Consider the following 19,420-nt stretch of genomic DNA (forward strand, 5'->3'; position numbering starts at 1 on the left):
ATACCGCTTTTTTTTTTCTCAAGAAAAAAATGCTATTTCAGGTTATTGGCAACTGTATTTGAAACTTTCATCAACTTCACTAGTTACACAGCTCCTAGCTGATTACTGTGAGGACATGGAAAACAAAGGAAAGCAATGCAGTTCTTATGGGAACAGACAACATCTTCCTCTGGGTTTGAATAAAACCACACGCAGTGATCATGACCTCTGGATGCCTCAGTGCTATAAATACTAAACCATAAGTCAAAGTCTAAACTTCTCAAACTCTCTCTGTTGTTGTGTCAGCAGAATAAAATGTTAAGCCTTCTGTAATAAGGAAGAAATTAATCAATTGGGGATTAAAAGAAATTATTTATATTCTTAATTAGGGTACTGATTTAGGTTACTGTAGCTGGCAGCAAAAGCTGCTTGCTGTTCTAAGGGGGGTGGTACAAAGTTTCAGGTTGATCCTGTGGTTCCCTCCCACCACCTTCTAGCATGTATATAAATTGTCAGCTCTCCAGACCCTTTGCCAGTTCTCTCTTCTAGACTTGCCTGAAGCAACAGAGGACTAAAGATGAAGATCTTTTTCTTATTCACCTTTTTGACTTTTTTGTTGTCTGCTTTTGAACAAGCAGCTGCTTTTGCTCACTATGACAAGATTTTAACTCACAGTCGAATAAGGGCACGCGACCAGGGGTAAGTAACTGGATTTTATTTCTAATTTAAAAGGAAGCTTGTTAATCTTTATTCATCCCTTTCTTCTAGCATTATATTACATGTAATTTTTCACTATGAATTTTAACTGTCATTCAAGTAGAATTTTCTTTTAAAATTCATTTTACAAGAATTGTTCCTGAATAAAAAGCTTTTCACAGAGTTTTAAAAGGAGACAGAATACTGTTAAATGTCATAAAATGGAAAGAAATCTAAAATCACCACTTTTCAATGGATAAAATGTGATTCAGAATCACCAGAATTAATTTCAGTTTGTAAGTATTGTAATGGGAGATAAGAAATTTTTTATGTGTTTTCAAACTTTTGCAGAGTTGATAGCTATCCACAGTATTTGCTCTCTTTATTCCATCCTGATGAAAACCGTTAACTCTATTTAAATGTTTTCTAATGTGGGAATATATACTGGGAATCCTTTGTGAAACTTCTGCTCCCACTAGAGCAATGCAGCAAGCTGCTCAGCAGGGCTTCCAAAAGGCAACGCTTGCAAGCCAGGCTGCTTGGAGACATGGAAATAATTTTAACAGCTGGTGTCAGGAAAACACATGTGCCTACAGATATTTTCCTCTAGTCTTCTTAAGCAAAAAACATTCTGTGAATAAGAATTGTTTACCATCCTAGCTTCCCACTGCCTGCTACACACACACACAGTTTTCAAATTATTTTAGCTTTTCAAATAAAGAAGCTCACTAGTTTCCCAGTGATGTAAAGTATATATTCTAACTTCTAAGATGATTAATTTTTTTAATTGCAGAAGTATAAAAATAAGGGATGAAATGCCCTTGCTCCATGGAATTTGACTGTAAGAAATTCATCTTTGTACACCACCATGCTAAGGAACATGTATTACTCCTCTGAATTCTGCGACTCCTTTTATTTACATGCCAATTTACCCTTTGGTCCCCAGTAATTCCCAGAATGTTTATTTAGGTGCCTGTGGTACTCAAAATGGTTGTTAATCAAAATAACTGATTGATTTACAGAAGACAGGCCTTCCTTCTGCATAAAGAACAAGGCCCTTTTCTTCCCCATCTCCCCACGACCTCCAGCTGCACAGATGTGTAAAAGACAAAAACTTTAATGAAAGAGCCCCACAGTGTTCACTGGTCACTGGTGGCTGGTAATTCACTTCACAGGGGGAAGGGAAAAATGGATATTGAGACTTGCCTGGGCGCAGCTGGTGATCACTGCCCATCAGAGACAAAGGGTCAAACCAGAACGAAGGGGAAGCTCCTGTCGCTGCAGGGAGGGTGGGCTTGCCAAGGAATCCAGCTAGGCAGTCCCAAGAACTTGCAGCACTGTGGCTACTTCAAAACACACCTGTCCTAGGAAATGAAGCCAGATGTTAATTTCTTACTTGACAGGAAAACTATTTGCTACTATTTCATGTAAAATTTTTCATGCATGAAAACTTCTTTTTAAAATGTGTCTCTCTGCACCCATAGCCCAAACGTCTGTGCTCTTCAGCAAATTATGGGAACAAAAAAAAAATACTTCAGCACTTGCAGAAACTGGTACCAGCAATCCATCTGTGGAAAGAAAGCGTAAGTGTGCTCTGCTTCCAAACTACTCTCCATTGACTGAGATAATAAAATGCACGATTAGAAAACTCCTTTTTTCACAGACAAACTGTTTATAGTTTATGGTAGAATCTTTACTTCTCCTCCAGGTGGCATTGCAATACTGACTTCCCCTTTTCTTCTCTGGGCACACTGCAAGCCATCCAAAATACTTCACCTTTTCAGTGAAGTCTGCCATACTACTGACAACTTTGGCACTAAATTTTATTCTACCGCAGACACATTGGGAAGAAAGGTATTTCCTGAAAATGCTTAGAGTGGAACTTGAATATTCTCACAGGCAGTTTTGGAAAGCAACCTACTTCTGTGGTTTTATTCCTAGATAGATGTCATGTCTTCCCATGAAAGAAAGTCTGCTCTCAGAATGAATCTGAGGGAATTCATTACTTTGCAAAGCTCCAGAAGCAGTGATAGATAACTTCATGTGTTAGGAAAAGTAGTCTGAATCAATAACTGGTTTAGACTCATGGAACTGAAGTCACGTGGAGACTGTTCTCCTCATGACCAGAATTTTGAGGAATGTTGGTTGTAAAACATCTCACAAATCCTGTGTAAGGCCTCAAGAAGTCTAATACAGCCAGCCAGAGGAAGACATTGAGTGGTGGGGCTGGGTGGGTCACCTCCCCTTCCCCTTCCATTTTAACCCCCCTACCAGTGTACAAGCACTCACAGAGCAGGGCTAGATGAGGAAAAGACTGTGTCTGAGAATAAGTTGAGTCATAGAACTCCTGAGGGTTGTTTAAGGGGTTTTTGTGGTTATAATAAAGCATCTGTTGTAACTTAGTCTTAGCCATTAATGGGTTTTATACTCTGCAAACTAAACCCTGAAACACAGACAAGACTTAAGAGACTTCTCCAATAAGAATGCTAATCCAAAGGACAACAGCTCATCTCATGTCAGTATCTCCATGTTAAAAAGTCCTCCCTAACTTATGTCTATAAAATCTTGAAAGTTTTTATTATGTGCAATTCCCATTTACAATGGAAGTGTAACATACAAATTTCCTAAAATCAGCATTTGTTGGACCAAAAGTCTTTCCACTGTTTCTCAGCTGTATTTTATCTCCATGCCAGCAAGAAGTAGAAACAGATGAGTCACAGAGCTGATTTGAATAAACTGAACACTGGCTCTATTTGCCAAGAATAACAAGGATTAAGGTAGTGCTGTTCTGTCTTTTTCTTTTGGAATATACTCCTTCGGATGAGGTCAGGACAATGTTGTACTTAAAAAAAGCCACCACCAAAATCAACAAACAAACAAACAAAAACAACAACAACAACAACAACAACAAACCCTAACAAAGACAAAGAAATGAACCCACCAAAACCTCAAGAATGCATCATTGGTTTCTTAGCTGAATGATTGCTTTCTTTCTTCTTTTGGCCACAGGCTTATACTGAACTAGTAGGGATGCATATGAGGATAATTTCTGGTCTGGTCTGAGGTGGCATTTCCCCTGTATGCTCTGTCTACACACAGATTGTACTTAGGAACTGCATCTTGCACCAAATTTTATCTGGTATTGACCTTATTGTGGGATGATGCTCCATACAAACTCTTTTCTCCCATCCCATATTTCTTACATTTTGGGCACAGCTAAAGAACCTTCTAATGCAGAAAACTGTAAGGGAACATGAATAATGTAAGTAGGAACTTGCTAACTGAAAAGAAGCCTGGGTTGTGCATAACAAGATACGTGGTAAAAAAGGCACTGATCTTGTAATGCTTGGCTGAAAAAGCACTTTCTTCTTCCCTATGTTCTTCAGCCAGTTTTCTGTCTTTCATTAATTGTATCATTGTTGGATGTGGTAGGAGGATTAAACTTGCCATATCTTACTCTATGCTTATAACTCAGCTGCCTCTTTCCTTTTTCCAAGAGCTAATTAAACTGCAATCTTTCATAGCTTCCCATGGGATGAGGGGGAAATATTTTCTATTCCAAGGGAGGAAAAAATATTTTCTCATGACAAAGCAGTTCACACAGTTAGGAGAACATTTTAATTTCTATTTTGCTACACTTTTTTTTATTTTAACAGATAATCAGATTATTATGTTTTTTATTATTAGCTTCTGGCAAGGATGCAAAAAGGACTTAGAGTAAAATTTTTATCACTAGATTAAAAATCTGTTGCTTATGCTATCCATGCATTCCCAAGACATAGATTGCTTTAAAGAAAGAGATGTACTAAAAGCACTATATAAATACTTTCAATATATGGCTTCTCAGTTGAAAATATGCACATGGCAGAAGGGTGAATATGTCATGTACGTATATGCATGTGAATGAGTGGATAAATAATATTTTCATAGCACAGAAAAATAAAAGACTGTTTTTAAAAAAGAAATAATTTTCACCACCTCTATCAGATTGCTCTCTTTTATGGAATGATAATCCTCACTTTTCTAATCATGCTGTTTAATATTATTTTTCTTCCAGTCTATTTTATTTTAAAATCTCTTGAAGTAGTTTGGACGTTGACAATATTAAGTCAAATTTTCATTTGAATAAGCTGTACATTTTAATGTGGTTGTGATTTGCTTTTTGTCAGCTTTAAATTATGAAACATGAGAAAAATGTACTCAGCTGCCACCAAAGATTCTGCAAATTAAAACTGAACTGTAGTGGTTAAAAGCCCAGTAAAAAGCTTCAAGGAATGAGTGTTTATAACATTTGAACTGCCAACATCAGCCACATAAATAAAAATAAATATATTATGTAAAACAGTGATGTCATTATGGTGTAACATATACTGTACAGTGTACCATATTTTGAAAAATAATATCTGAAGTTTAATGTACTCAATTTCTTCCAAGGAGCTAAAATTACTTCAGTGATAACTTTGGTAAATTTGCATTTTCCTGTAAAAGAGGAGGATTTTTCAAACAGGTCAATGGTAGAACTCTTATTTCTGTCTATTAATTAAGAAGACATTATATCTTATAAGAAACACAATATTAAAATGAACATTACATTATAGACTTGTCATTCAGTCCTGCTGTCATGTGTAGCTTATGTGTATATTATAAAACATTTCCTGGCCCCTGGCAATGCTAAGCTGTGATGACAAGCTTTTCAAACGCTGGGTTTTGTTTCTTGTATTCTGGTTTTCACCCTTACTACATTTACCTGTGAACTTTCCCTTGGGTCCATCCATCCAGTTTTTAGTGACTTCCTTCTCTGTAACCAGTTTTATGCCTGTTCTTAATTAGTTCTCTTCCTCATTCCTGAGCTTCTTCAAATTCTTCCTTGGAAAACAGAGGCTCTCTTATCCCACTTTTTATCTCCATACAATGCACAGGACCTTCTCTGAAATACTTGTTAATTCCTATAACCAGTATATAGGTGGCCACATGTAGTTTTGTCACTTTAATTTGAATTCTGTTCATTTAAATTTGTCTTTTTTCCTTTACAACCTTTCAACCAGGATTTTATTTTAATATCCTCATCTCTTTTCCTCTTTGATCAATGTCATGATCTGATCAATATGCAATAGATAAACTAATGTTCTTCAGCTGCTGTTCTAGTCACATCATCTTTTGGTAACTTTATATGAGTGCTATAGGCCTGCCCATGTTCCCTCCCAATGCTTAAATTTGATGATGAGAGTCATTCTTTAAATTCAAAAACTTTAAATTTAGTAAAATATGATCAATTTGTAATCAATACCAAAAAAAAATCTGAGAAGCTGGAGAGTATGTGCTAGCAATGAAAAATTAATAATAAAAATAAAATTAGACTTAGCTAAAATTAGTTTATATCTCCTGCATATTATTTAATGGTGCTTTTGTCTGTATCCCACAGAACTGTCCTATATGAGTGTTGCCCTGGCTATATGAAGATGGATGGTACAAGAGGATGTCCTGCAGGTACGAGCTTATTTTCTTATAGATAAGTTGGCATATGGAAAGAATTAAAATTACAGCAGAACTTCAAAGGTGATCAGCATGAGAAATAATTGCCTCTTTTTAAGAAGTACTGCCTAAGAATGCAGTTCAGCCTCATTTGCAATATGTGGCAAGCACAATTAAAAATTAGCTAGCACTGATCATAAAGTCTAGGTTGAATTTCCCAGCTCCTTCCAGATTCTGGATTGGTGAAAATTGAAAGTGTCCTCAGTTCTCAAAGCTGTCAAAGAAGAACTTTAATTCCTATTCCCATAAAATCCACGATTAGTCTGAAAAATACCTGTGTGGTCAGAAAGCCAGGACTCAGGGTGGAGCATGTCTAAATTTTGTATTTTCCTTTTTCTGAAAAAACGTGAAAGAGTCTTACAGCCTTTATCAAAAAAAGAGTGAAAATGAAGACAGAAATTCTTCATCTATCTTATTTATGCTATTCTGCTTTGTAAAAATAAAACTAATTGCAGCAGAAAAAAGTAGTATGAGAAGGAACACATTTCATAGTTTTTGATCCCTGTGTCTGAAATAATCCTTTTAATATGATTCAGTAATGCAGAGTGCAGTTTGTTCAGATAAATTAATCTCCCCTCAGATGCTGACATTAGGATGAAATCAGTCACACACTAGAATCACCTGTTGTTCTCAATAACCATAAAAAGAGCCAAGAACCATTAGCTTATATGCAAATGTCTCACTTCCAGATGCCTAGAATTAGGAGAGATGAATGCTGTTCTCATGAAGCCATGTTTTAACTGTGAGACCATGGCCATTCTTACTCTCTGGATGAATCAGTATATGCATAAACCAGACACTGGAAGAAGAGTAAGAGGCCTCACAAAAAGAATTATGGTCCCTCATGACCGAATGAGACCCACTCCATGAAAATATTTGTGGGATAGCCTCTCTTCTTCATGTTGGGTTGATACAAAATACAACAGATCTTCTAAAGGAAACTTTACAATATTCGGTATTGTTTGATCGATTTTTTTATTAGGAAAATCGCAAAGAGCAATAGCAAGCAGATGTACTTAGATGATTTTTGAGTATGTTGACAATGAAATTTTTAATCTAAACATATTGTTTAATTCTGATTTAAACAGTTTCAGAACTATTATGCATCCAAAAGACAGAAAGAAAATTTGATTGTGATAAGCTGAAGATCTTACAGTATTCTTTCCTCATGTTTATTTTAGTTGCTCCTATTGATCATGTGTATGGTACACTTGGTATTGTGGGGGCTACCACCACACAGCGCTACTCTGACATGTCAAAGCTGAGAGAAGAGATCGAGGGACGAGGATCTTTCACTTTCTTTGCACCAAGCAATGAAGCCTGGGACGAATTAGATTCAGTAAGTGTGTGTGTCTGTGAATTAAGCATTTCTGCTGAAGCAGCTAGTGTGGGATAAATTAGATTGGAAACAATGTCAATTTTTAGGCATAGAAGGACATAATACAGGTAATAATGAAATAATCTACATGTTTAATGTAAATTTGTGAAGCTAGAGAAGCTGGGTTTACTTTCAGGAGTACTAAGAAACTGTAATTTCTTCTTACTTAAGCACTTGCATGAAACATATTAGTATTGTTAATTTCTTTAGCATAGTTTCGGGGAAATTTCTAGGAATTCCAGCAGCTGCATGATGTATGGCTGTACACTGTCAGAAATTCAGGTGTCCTTCTTTTAGCAATTATTTTAGTTCAATAAACACTGAATTAAAGCTTCTCCAATGATTTGACTGTGATGAAGTGTCATCTTCCATTTGTGAGCAAATCAGACTTAAAGATGATTTAAGCAGAGCCAGATTTATAGGCATCAAAGTCATCTTCCCTAACAGATGCTAAGATGTTGAAAGCATATACCAAGGTAAAACAATACATACATATTCCTGAGTGGCAGGATGTTTTAAAGCTTGTAATGAATAAAATTTCTTTTTTCCTTCAGGAAACTCACAGGAATTTGGTTGACAATGTAAATATTGAACTGTATAATTCTCTCCACCACCACATGTTAAACAAGCGCATGTTGACAAAAGATCTTAAGAATGGCATGACCCTGGTGTCTATGTATGATGGCCAGAAATTGTTTATTAACCATTATCCCAATGGGGTAAGTCTATTCTCTTTTTTCCCCCTCATATATTTATTTAGTTGTTTCCTTTATTTCCTTATATAACTAAGAAAATATATTATCAAAAGTTTACCATCCACCAAGTCAGTTGCCACTGACAAAAATAAATATTCTCTTGTAGAACTTTTGAGTGCTCTGTAGATTAATCACTAAGAAAGGATGAATAAAGATTGTGCTGCTTAGAAATCAAAGTGCAAATGAAAATAAACTTTCTTAATAAAAACAAAGCCTTTTGTGGTCAAAATACATGATCACAATAAATTTGACAGCAAAATCTACTATTAATTTTTTTAGTTTTCCTAAATAATATTAAAACAGGTCTTTTATTGGAATTTGAGTACATGGTAGGAGCATTGAAAGTTGTAGGAAACACACATCCATTACTTGCTTAGGTAAAGAAAAAAAAAGCTAGAAACTCTGTTAATTCACTCATCTTTGTTGTCTTAAATGCATCAAAATGTTTGTTTGTCTACACATTTTATTGCTTAAAAAACAGTACAATCAACATATTAGCCAGACAAGAAATCAGAATAATTGCAGTAAGAAATTAAACATGAATATGAAATCAGTGTAACCTGAATGAATCTGCTGCTGTCTTTCCAGAAGCTTAGACAAACTTTCAAATCTTACATGGCTTTCAAATTTTGAAAACACCAATTGGAATAACAGCAGTGAATACACAGTTTACAGTACCTACATTGCCAGTCTGTGAGAGTCAGGTCCCAAGCTTGTAATCAAATTAGTGTTTAATCTTCTACTACTTGATTCTTCAAATATAGGTTGTTACTGTTAACTGTGCCAGGATCATTCATGGCAACCAAATTGCTACCAATGGTGTTGTCCATGTCATTGATCGTGTCCTGACTTCCGTTGCAAATACCATTCAAGACTTCATTGAATTTGAGGATGAGCTTTCATCATTTAGAGTAAGTGGACAAAAATAAAAACTCTTCTCTGTTTATTTAAGGAGGGTTTTTTAATTCCTTTTTTATTTGTTTATGATACCTGGAAGTAAGAGGTGTCAGCTCAGTAAGAGAGAGAAATAAATTAAATTAGGAGCTCCAGGTAATATTGCAAGTCTAGCATAGGACGAAATGTGTCCCTGTATCTAAAAAGTGTCTTCTCTTCAAGCACTGAGAAAATGAAACGTGAGCATGAAGTTACAGATCCTGGTGCTAGATAAATGAGAACCATTTCAAAATGGATAATAAAAAATGGTAAAGACACCAAATAAATTTCAGAAGCTCACTCACAGAGTCAGTAAATGCACATAAGAAGGATTTTTCTTGCACAGAGGAAGCATGATTAAAAATTGTCCAAGTTTCTAATTTTCCATCTTCTGAAAAATGTGTCTGCACAGTGTAAAGGGATTTCATGCTGCATATTTTAAGAAATATGCCATTGATTTGCAGATAACTGTTGTTCTTTTCCATCTTCCATCTCCTTAATAAATACAAAAAGGTATTTTAAATACAGAGGCATAAAAATGGAGAAGATCCTCTGAATCTCTGAAATCCAGTTCATGACAGTTACAGGCAACCATAATATTTAATATCTTTAAAAAAACTTAATATAAAAACCAACACTTTCTGGTTTAAAGTTTTCAAAAAAATTCCTCTGTTGATTAATTTTTTCATCTTTCTATAACATTCATGATCTATCTTTTTAAGACACTGTGATCTCATTCTAGCATCCAAATATCTGCAGGCATGAGGTAAAATTAGACAGGTAATGTATTTTGATAATATTTCAAATAATCAACATTAAAAGAAAAAAATTATATTTTAGGCTCCTGCCATTACATCAGGTGTCATGGATATTCTTGGAAGACCTGGTCATTACACAATCTTTGCTCCTACTAATGAAGCTTTTGAGAAACTTCCAAGGGGAGTTTTAGAAAGAATCATGAGTGACAAGGTGGCCTCTGAAGGTATTTAAATTTTTTTGCAAATGAGAAATATGTATGAGTGGATCAGGAGGCAGAAAATGCATTATTCTCATAGCTCTGGAAAGAAGCACCTCTACTTTCATGTGTGTAGGAGGAGTTATTTCTTCTGTCTCTAATTTTTCCACTTGCCTAAGGATAGAAAGTCATTGAAAACTTAATCTCCAAAACAGTTTAAAGGGAACTGTGAAAATATAAGCACATTGACTTTCTAATAGTTCAGCTGCATAAGTCTGATAGACATTCCTGTCCCTAGAAATTCAGGGCTATTTGAATACGAAATTCTCTCATACCTTTTGTACTCATAGGTCCCTTTGGAGCATACAATAGGCAGTGACCAGCAGAATGTAGCATAATAAATATATTTTTAATAATATAAGGAATGCCAAATAGTTTTGATAAAAAATGTGATTTAGAGGCCTACTGTATCATTAAATTTAAATAAAGTATCTGTGAGTGAAATCAATTAAAAATAGCTGGGATAATTTATTCCACACCTATATGTAAATTATACATATATGTAAACGTGTCCAAACACCTACATCTATTAAATTCCTGCTCTTTTCTCTGCAGCTCTTGTGAAGTTCCATATATTAAACACTCTCCAGTGCTCTGAAGCCATCACAGGTGGAGCTGTCTATGAAACCTTGGAAGGAAACACTGTTGAAGTTGGTTGTGATGGTGAAAGTCTGACTGTGAATGGAGTGAAAATGGTGAAACGCAAAGATATTGTGAGGAGCAATGGCGTTATCCACCTCATTGATCAAGTGCTAATTCCTGATTCTGGTCAGTGATGTGGATGAAAAACTTGTTGCACTGAAGATATTTTCAATAACCTTACCCAGATTCCCTCAGATATATGGTTCTGGATAAGCATGGAGAATCCAAATCAGGAACAGGAAGATATTGTGTGCTAAAATACCTTTTCCTAATTCTTTATTTGCAGCCAAACAAGTCATTGAGCTTGGGGGTGCTCAGCAGACCACATTTACGGACCTGGTGGCACAGCTAGGTCTGGCATCTTCTCTAAGGCCAGAAGGCCAATACACTCTCCTGGCACCTCTGAATGGTGCTTTCTCAGGTTAGTAGCCCTAAAAGATTGCCAAAATAAGAAAGTATATATGCTACCCTGACAGTTTTCCAACTAACCCCCAGTACTTGTTCTGTCTCACTGCAAGAGCATCATGGATAAATGGAATTACTTTGTCCTTTCAAATTACATACCTTGTAGAAAGACAAAACAAACCTAACCATCAGGCTGCACAGCTTGTTTTGACCCATATCATTTGCTAATGGAAATAGTAGCACTAAAATAAGATACAAAATAGGCACAGAAAGGTTGTAAGAATTAAAAGGTACTAATAAACTGCCAGTTTCCTGACTCTTATATTACTTCCATTAGATTCAAAACTTCTTTATTGTCAGAAAACATATGCAGTAGTTTAATTCCAGCCAACAGCTAGGTACCACACATCCACTTGATCACTCCCTTCTTTCCCTCCCTCTGCAATGGGGAGGAGAATCAGGGAAAAAATGTAATAAAACCTCATAGGCTTAGATAAGAACAATTTGATAACTTTAACAAAGTAAAATAATAATATTACTAACACTAATATTACTGATAGTAAAATAATAATAGTAATAATTTTTAAAGGATTATTAAAACCTAAAAAAAACAGGTGATGCATGATACAATTACCCAGACCCATGCCCAGCCATTGACTGACACCTCCCAGCCAGGTTCCCCCAGTTTATACACTGAGCACAACATTCCAAGGTATGGAATATCCCTCTGGCAAGTTTGGGTCACCTGTCCTGGCCATGCTCCCTCCCAGCCTCTGTGCACCTGGCCACTGGCAGAGCATGGGACACTGAGATGTCCTTGGCTTAGGGTGAGCATTGCTCAGCAACAACCAAAATACCAGCGTGTAATCAACATTATACTCATACTAAACCCAAAGCACAGCGTTGTGGGACCTGCTAGGAGGAAATTTGACTCTATCCCAGTTAAACACAGGAAAAACAAGTTATTTATTATTTCTTTGTACATCAAAGCAGAGAGAACCTGATATAAATACACCGCAAAACAAGTGTTTTTATATTTACAGAGGTGACCTCATGGATATCTTGCCTTTTCTCAAAGAATTAGAGTGTAGTCTCACTACTAAGGAAGCAAATTTGGATAGATTTTAGGTGAACATGTGGAAAGGACTAGTTCTAATACAAAACATAGCAGTAATTCAGGAGATGGATCAGGCCCACCTATAAATCATCAGATTATAGTTATAGTAATTAATCATGGCTCTGTCAAAAGTTCTTGACTGAATTTGAGGAATGGTCAAAACAATTTGTCTTCTGTATACACAGACCTGTCCATGCTTTAGCTCCAGCATTTCAAAGAAAGATTCAGTATTTCCAGATTCTTTTAACTATATTTGAATAAAAATTCAAATTTGAATAAATTACTATACATTAATATCTAATTTGCTTTGTAGATGACACCTTAAGGCTGGATCAACGTCTTCTTAAAACAATCCTGCAGAATCACATTATAAAAGTGAAAGTTGGGCTCAATGAACTGTACAATGGACAAGAGCTGGAAACAATTGGAGGAAAACTACTTAGAGTCTTCGTGTATCGCACAGTAAGTGAATGAGTCTTTCTAAAAATATGCATCCAACTATGAAAATGGAAGTTAATAAAAGGCAAAGCTGAATGAAACCCCCTACATTTACCATTATCACTAGCAAAAAATCCTTCAACTTTTTAAGATAGCAAAAAATTAGGATCTGATCTTTCTCAATCTGAGCTTTGCTCACATGAAGAACTCTTTGGGAAGATGCAACAGAATTTCAAAGTGGTTACAAATTTTTTAAGCTCATTTTTAAAACTAATCAAGAACATTCTCAAGGGAAAAACACACAGACAAAAAATCAAGTTTTAAAATATTTGCACCACGCTATTTTATTACAGATTTTGCTATTTCTGCTTACTCAAGCAATGCCAAATTTTCTGGCAATAACACATAATTTGACTGTAGGAAATACATATAGTTGTTATTTTTAACATTTTGTAAACAGCTACATTGGTTTCTCTTTCAATAAGGCTGTATGTATTGAAAATTCATGCATGGTCAGAGGAAGCAAAGAAGGAAGAAATGGTTTTATTCATGTCTTCAGACAGATCATCAATCCAGCAGAAAAGACTTTGCATGAAATGCTGAGAAATGATAAGCGTTTTAGGTGAGTAGCAATACTGACAGAACTGAGATTTTCCTGCAGAGGGTATATACAGCACAGCTGGTCTGAGAAAAAGTTTTGGACTGTGAGCCCGTGAGTTGTTGGGGCTTTGAGAGGGGGATGGCAGAGAAGGGTTTATTAACTACACAAATAAAAGGAAAAAAAATGTGGGGGAAGAGAAATGTTCTCCAGCTGCATGCTGAAAAGGCTTCCACACTCTATGCTAGAATGCTTTTTTATGGCAAAAACGGTTGTAAGACACTGGAATGAGAGGAGTAAAAGGACAGAAGCAATTCAGTGATACATCCAGAGTTATAAATGCAATGGACTCTGGAGTTTTTATTAATGAGTGATACAATTCCATATGAGTGCAGCAGGATTGCATATCTTTCCAGGGCTTATTTCTGCCCCTTTTCTGCAAGTATCCCAATACTCCTAGAGCAAGAACAATCCTTTGCATTCTCCTTTTATCTGTTTGATTGACAAGGGTTTGTAATTGTAATTCATAAATCCTGCTCTGATCCAGACTGCCAATATATTTTTTTCAAATAGTTTTTCCTCTGTCTGCTACTTTTAGGACTGCTTTTTTTTTTTTTTTTCCTTTTCATTTTGCTTTTCCACTACCTTTAACTAAGTACCTGGACCCAGTAATACCACATTTCAACAAAATATATTTGTGGTTTGTTTGCTGTAAACAGTATTTTCCTCAGTCTGGTGAAAGCTGCAGATTTGGATGATGTTCTGTCACGGCCTGGACAGTGGACTCTGTTTGTCCCAACTAATGATGCCTTTAAAGGCTTGACTGACGATGACAAGGACATACTGATAAGTAAGTAACCAAAAAAACCCTGGAATTATGAGCAAATTAAAATTGATTGGAAAGGACACTAATGCACCTTTCCCACAAAAGCTGTCTGCTGAAGCAGTTTACCTCTTGTATAGAGCAGGTCACAGGAATCCCCTTAATTATTTCCTTCTTGGATATAGAGAAAATGTCTTCTTGGAAAAAAACTCCAGCCTGATTTTTGAATTTAAATTTTATTCCTCAATATCTTATTCCACAATGTTGCTTTCTTCCATGATCTTGGTCTTCAATTCAGAACTTGAAGTTGTCCGAGTCCAACGCCATATTGGACTAATTCTGTAGTTAACAAGACATTCTTATTTGCCCTTCTGCATTTCCAGGGGCTTTATGCACATTTTTTTTTCTATAATGGTCACTCAGTTACTTAATGCTTTCCTTGGCCCTCATAATTTTTTTTACAGCAGATTTTTTTTTGTGCCAGATTGTTTTCTAGAATTTTGTCTTGGTTTCTTTTAAGTTATTATGTTGCTTTCTCCATTAAGATTAAACCTTAAACTATTTAGCTTTTCAACAAATATATAACTTTGTTCATCTATAAGAAATACTTTGAAATACTTGGTTTATCTACAAGAAAGATACAAACCAAGGATTATTTTTTGGTTTTTTATGGAACTTAATGCTGCCTATGAATGGTCCAGTCACAAAACATCAGTCCTAATTTTACTAGGAAGAAGAAGATAATTAATTGCATTTCGGCAGTGAAGTAAATTGCGATAGTGTCAGTGATCAGAGCAAAACACAGGGAAAAATCAGAAAATTTTCACTGAAAGAGACATCAGGAAAAGAATATGACCAGTCAACATTCCTATAGCAGTTTCATAAAGGCTGGAATTCCTAATAAAAACTAGTATCAGCATGTAATTCTAGTATTTGTGGTCAATATTCCATGTAATGGCAAACAGCCATGTTTTAAAGTTTGTCTGCTTGGTACCCTGTCTCCTGGGCATGCATTAGTATTTCTGCAGCCCATCCTATGACTCTCAACCTCAGACAGCCCTATCAGGATGTTAACTTGAGCTTGAGAATAAATTTATTTTTTAAGACAGTCTTGAAAATATTGGGTTTTTTTCTTTTCATCCCACATAGGAATGCCAAACTTTGAAATATGGGAGTCTTCCATAAAATAGGGTGGTTTCCCCTTGCCTGACTTCTCCAAGGTCCTTCTGTTCTTTATAAGAACAGACAAACTCAGAACTTCTAATTGTTCCATTGACCCCTTTTATGTTCTTTTGTAGATTTCTCATAGGATCTTTGTGATTGTGTTCTGAGTACCTTTTTGTCATATAGTTGGGCTTTTTCCCTTTGTCATCATTCTAACAAATTCAAATTGCATGTGTTTGTGGTATTTTAATACATATTATGTTTTGTTCTAGCTCAAGTCTATGTGAATCCTTAGCATTCCCACAATGAACAATCCCCTGCCATTTAATTTTATTCCTACTTTTTTATTTTTACATAGGAGACAAAAATGCTCTCAGGAATATTCTTCTTTACCACTTGACACAAGGAGTTTTCATCGGAAGTGGCTTTGAGCCTGGTGTAACAAATATTCTTAAAACCATCCAAGGAGGCAAACTCTACTTGAAAACAGTTAAGTATAGAAAATGTTTCCCTGTTACAGCCTTGTAACAGAGAATTGATAGTCCATGTCCATCCACATTAGAGAATGGCATGCATTTCTCCAAATGTTATAATAGGGTTTGGAGTTGTTTTCTAATGTACCTGATAACTTGGGTTCTTTTTGATCCTTTACCAGGTGAATGATACTCTTCTGGTTAATGAACTGAAATCAAGAGAATCTGATCTCATGGCAACAAATGGTGTCATTCATGTTATTGACAAACTCCTATATCCAGCAGGTGAGTATTATTTAGTGACATTTGTACCCACTCTTTTAAATCTGTTTGCATGTTTTGTAATTGCAATAACTTCAAAAAGGTAATCAATTTAAAGATACAATTCCTATGTGGAATTTGAAACAGAATATTTATCTCAATGCTCATTTTGTGGAAGAATCTTGCTTGAAACCTTGGTTTCAAAATTTTGAAATGTTATGAAAGTAAAGTATATGAAAGACAAGACTAACAAGACTAGCCAAAACTACCTTTTCTGCTGATATTGAATAATATATATTGAGTACAAGCTTGTGCGAGTGTTTGAGAATGACTGAAGCTCCTGATCATTGTAAATCAAAGTAAAATGCACACAGTTGCATATTTCCTCTTATGAGCCTGCTTCTTTTGTCAGAACTGCCTGTTGGAAATGACCAGCTGCTCACAATACTGAAGAAGTTGATTAAATACATTCAAATTAAGGTATTCTTTTAGTAATTATCCCTCTGTCTTTCTGGCAGGATCTATGTAACTGAGCATATTGTAAGTCATAAGTAATTCTCTGGTCCTTTCTTTCTTCAGCAGACAACACATTCAATAGCTCCCAGTTAACCAAATATAATCATGAATGATACCCTGCACTCAACAGTTATGTTTTTCAATGCCAAATAATTGTAGAATATTTGCATTTGGATAATATCAGTGTGAATTGGCCCAAATCTGCTCTTTAGTTCACTTTGTCACTCTTGGAAAACAAATCACTTATTTGAAAAAAAGACCAAGTGACTAAATTCTTATGCCATTAAAGCCAGCAGCATCAATAACCTGGGAAGAAAAGTAGACATCCTTGTCTACCTCAGCTATCCTCCCTCATTGTTGAGGGAGATTGCATCCTCCCTCAACAATGAGTAAGAGAACCTAGACAAATAGCATCACCTAACTTTTAGGTCAATGAAGCAGTGAATCATACCCACATCCACTAGGAAACTGTAAGGCAAATGCTACTTTTTAAAAATTTTAAATAAATTGCTTTTCTGTTTTTATAGTTTGTTCGTGACAGTACCTTCAAAGAGATTCCACTGACATTTTACAGTAAGTTCATTTTAAATACTTCCAGATGAGTTGAATATTGCTTTTTAAGTGGTGCCAATTCCAATTTGGAATTGTGCATTTCTTTTCAATAAAGAAGAAAGAATTTTCTGGGAAAGTAAGATATGCCAATGAAGAAAAGGAAGAGAAAGACTCAAAATAGAATGTTTCTGGCTGCTGTGCTACTGTATTTTCCCCTTTCCAGATGTGTGCCTGGAAAGTAACCCTGAAGTAAGCTGTTTAAACTCTTGGGGTAGACAAGATACATATGGAAAAGATTGTTTTTCAGCTTTTAGCCAAGGTTCAGTGCATGGTGCATAACAGAGTTGAATCTCTTTCTAAGATGTAGCATTGTACTGTACTCTCCAAGATTGTCTGTGCACTGAGATAAGTATTCCATAAGTATTTCCAGAGGGACAGAGTGTACATTGTGACCTGTTTCCCATATGTGCAAATATGAGGCTTGAATGGGAGACAGTTGTTCAGAATATTTTCTCTTTAGGGAGTACATGTGAAAATAAATACCCCTTTTAGCTCTCTTGCAGCCTTTCTCAGGTTGTGCGTTTAATTTCTTATTATAGGGTATGTCTTGAAACAAGTTGTTAGAAGACAAAGTTCCTTCTGTAATCTTGTGAGGCAAGATGAATTTAGACAAATTATTAAATTCCGATGGAGTCCTACCCATATTTCACAGTATAAAGTGAAACCATCCCATCAGAGTTTTGAAAATCGGGAATGGACATACTAAAGTTAAAAAACCCTTGGAACAAAAAATGGAGTAATTCACCTTGATGACAAGTTGAATATGAGCCAGCAGTGCCCCAGCAGCTGAAGTAGCCAACCCTGTCCTGGGATGCATCAGGCTCAGCATCGCCATCCAGGAAAGGGAGGGGATTATCCCACTCTGCTCTGCACTGGGGCAGCCTCTCCTCGAGTGCTGGGGCAGTTTGGGGAGCCAGTTTTGGGCCCAGTGTCCAGAGGAGGGTGATCAAGATGGTGAAAGGTCTTGAGGTCAAGACTTTGAGGAGTTGATGAGGTCATTTGGCTTGTTCAGTTTGGATAAGAGAAGGCAGAGGGATGACCACATTGCTGAGCAGTGACCCCATCTCAACCCATGCCTTTCCCAAGAAGGGCAGGGGAGGGGGTGTGCTGGTCTGCTTTATGGTGACCAATGACAGGAAATGGAATGAAGCTGCTTTGGGAAAATTCAGATGGGACATTAGGAATGGGTTCTTTACCCAGAGGATGGTCAGTCAATGGAACATGATCCTCAGGGAAGTGGCCACAGCACCAAGCCAGACAGAGTTCAAGGAGCTTCTGGACAGCACCCTTGGTCATATGGTTTAGTCTTCCTTCCCCTCGGAGAAAAAGGACTTGGTGATCCCTATGCATCTCTTCCAACTTGAGATATTCTATGATTCTACCTCCCACAGCCAGTGAGAGTAGCACAGGAAGCAGTGTGTGTAATAATTAAGCTAAAGAGGTCAATGTGGACACCTGGAAAGCTGTAGCTGTAGTTTCAGTTGAGTGAAAGACTGGGAAAGACTCTATCAGTATGGGCTTCTCCAGTGGATGGCTATGAGTAAAATCACTATCAGAGGTGTTCAGTGAATACTTGAGTCTGTCCTGGGTGGACAACTTGATCTTCCAAGGCCAAATTTTCTGTCATGTTCTATCTATAATTCTGAATGTTTCCTGTGTGTTCCTGATCAACTCCTGAATGAAAAGGGCAACATTTAGGCATAAGGCATGTCAGGGAATTGTGCAAAATTTTGAGTGGGTAATTGTACAAGCCCTCTCTATTATCTCTATCATCAAGGTTACCTTGACCCATGGGTTTTATAAGGCAAATTCCATATCAGCAGATTCTGTCTGCAGATGACCTGAGTGGATCACTATTTCATAACCAGAACCAAGAGTCATACTCTAGATCCTTTTGTGTTTCTCTTCCCCCCAGTAATATCTATGATTTTACCCATACCCTTATGAGCAGACCAAATCTAACTGATGGTTGCCTCAGAGAAATTGTAAGAATGGAATGCACTGTATATTCCATTTTCTGTATTTTCAGAAATTAACATAATTGAAAGCAACGTCCAGCCTATCATCACAAAGGAAGGTAAAT

General features: G+C 36.3%; 1 protein-coding gene across 1 annotated transcript in view; it reads left to right on the plus strand.

Moving 5' to 3' along the window:
- Positions 1 to 546: 546 nt before the first annotated feature.
- Positions 547 to 19,420, plus strand: part of POSTN (periostin) — a 30,629-nt gene continuing 11,755 nt past the window's right edge. Inside the window, exons 1-17 of the mRNA XM_084226767.1 lie at positions 547 to 678; positions 2,160 to 2,258; positions 6,098 to 6,162; positions 7,389 to 7,546; positions 8,140 to 8,304; positions 9,105 to 9,251; positions 10,114 to 10,255; positions 10,844 to 11,056; positions 11,217 to 11,351; positions 12,766 to 12,914; positions 13,376 to 13,512; positions 14,208 to 14,338; positions 15,834 to 15,964; positions 16,131 to 16,233; positions 16,622 to 16,689; positions 17,253 to 17,298; positions 19,367 to 19,414. Of these exons, the coding sequence (XP_084082893.1) occupies positions 557 to 678; positions 2,160 to 2,258; positions 6,098 to 6,162; positions 7,389 to 7,546; positions 8,140 to 8,304; positions 9,105 to 9,251; positions 10,114 to 10,255; positions 10,844 to 11,056; positions 11,217 to 11,351; positions 12,766 to 12,914; positions 13,376 to 13,512; positions 14,208 to 14,338; positions 15,834 to 15,964; positions 16,131 to 16,233; positions 16,622 to 16,689; positions 17,253 to 17,298; positions 19,367 to 19,414 (2,059 nt within the window). The 5' untranslated portion in view covers positions 547 to 556. The remainder of the gene's footprint in view (positions 679 to 2,159; positions 2,259 to 6,097; positions 6,163 to 7,388; positions 7,547 to 8,139; positions 8,305 to 9,104; positions 9,252 to 10,113; positions 10,256 to 10,843; positions 11,057 to 11,216; positions 11,352 to 12,765; positions 12,915 to 13,375; positions 13,513 to 14,207; positions 14,339 to 15,833; positions 15,965 to 16,130; positions 16,234 to 16,621; positions 16,690 to 17,252; positions 17,299 to 19,366; positions 19,415 to 19,420) is intronic.

Source organism: Fringilla coelebs, assembly GCF_963513975.1.
Source record: "Fringilla coelebs genome assembly, chromosome: 2".
Classification (NCBI taxonomy): Eukaryota; Metazoa; Chordata; class Aves; order Passeriformes; family Fringillidae; genus Fringilla; species Fringilla coelebs.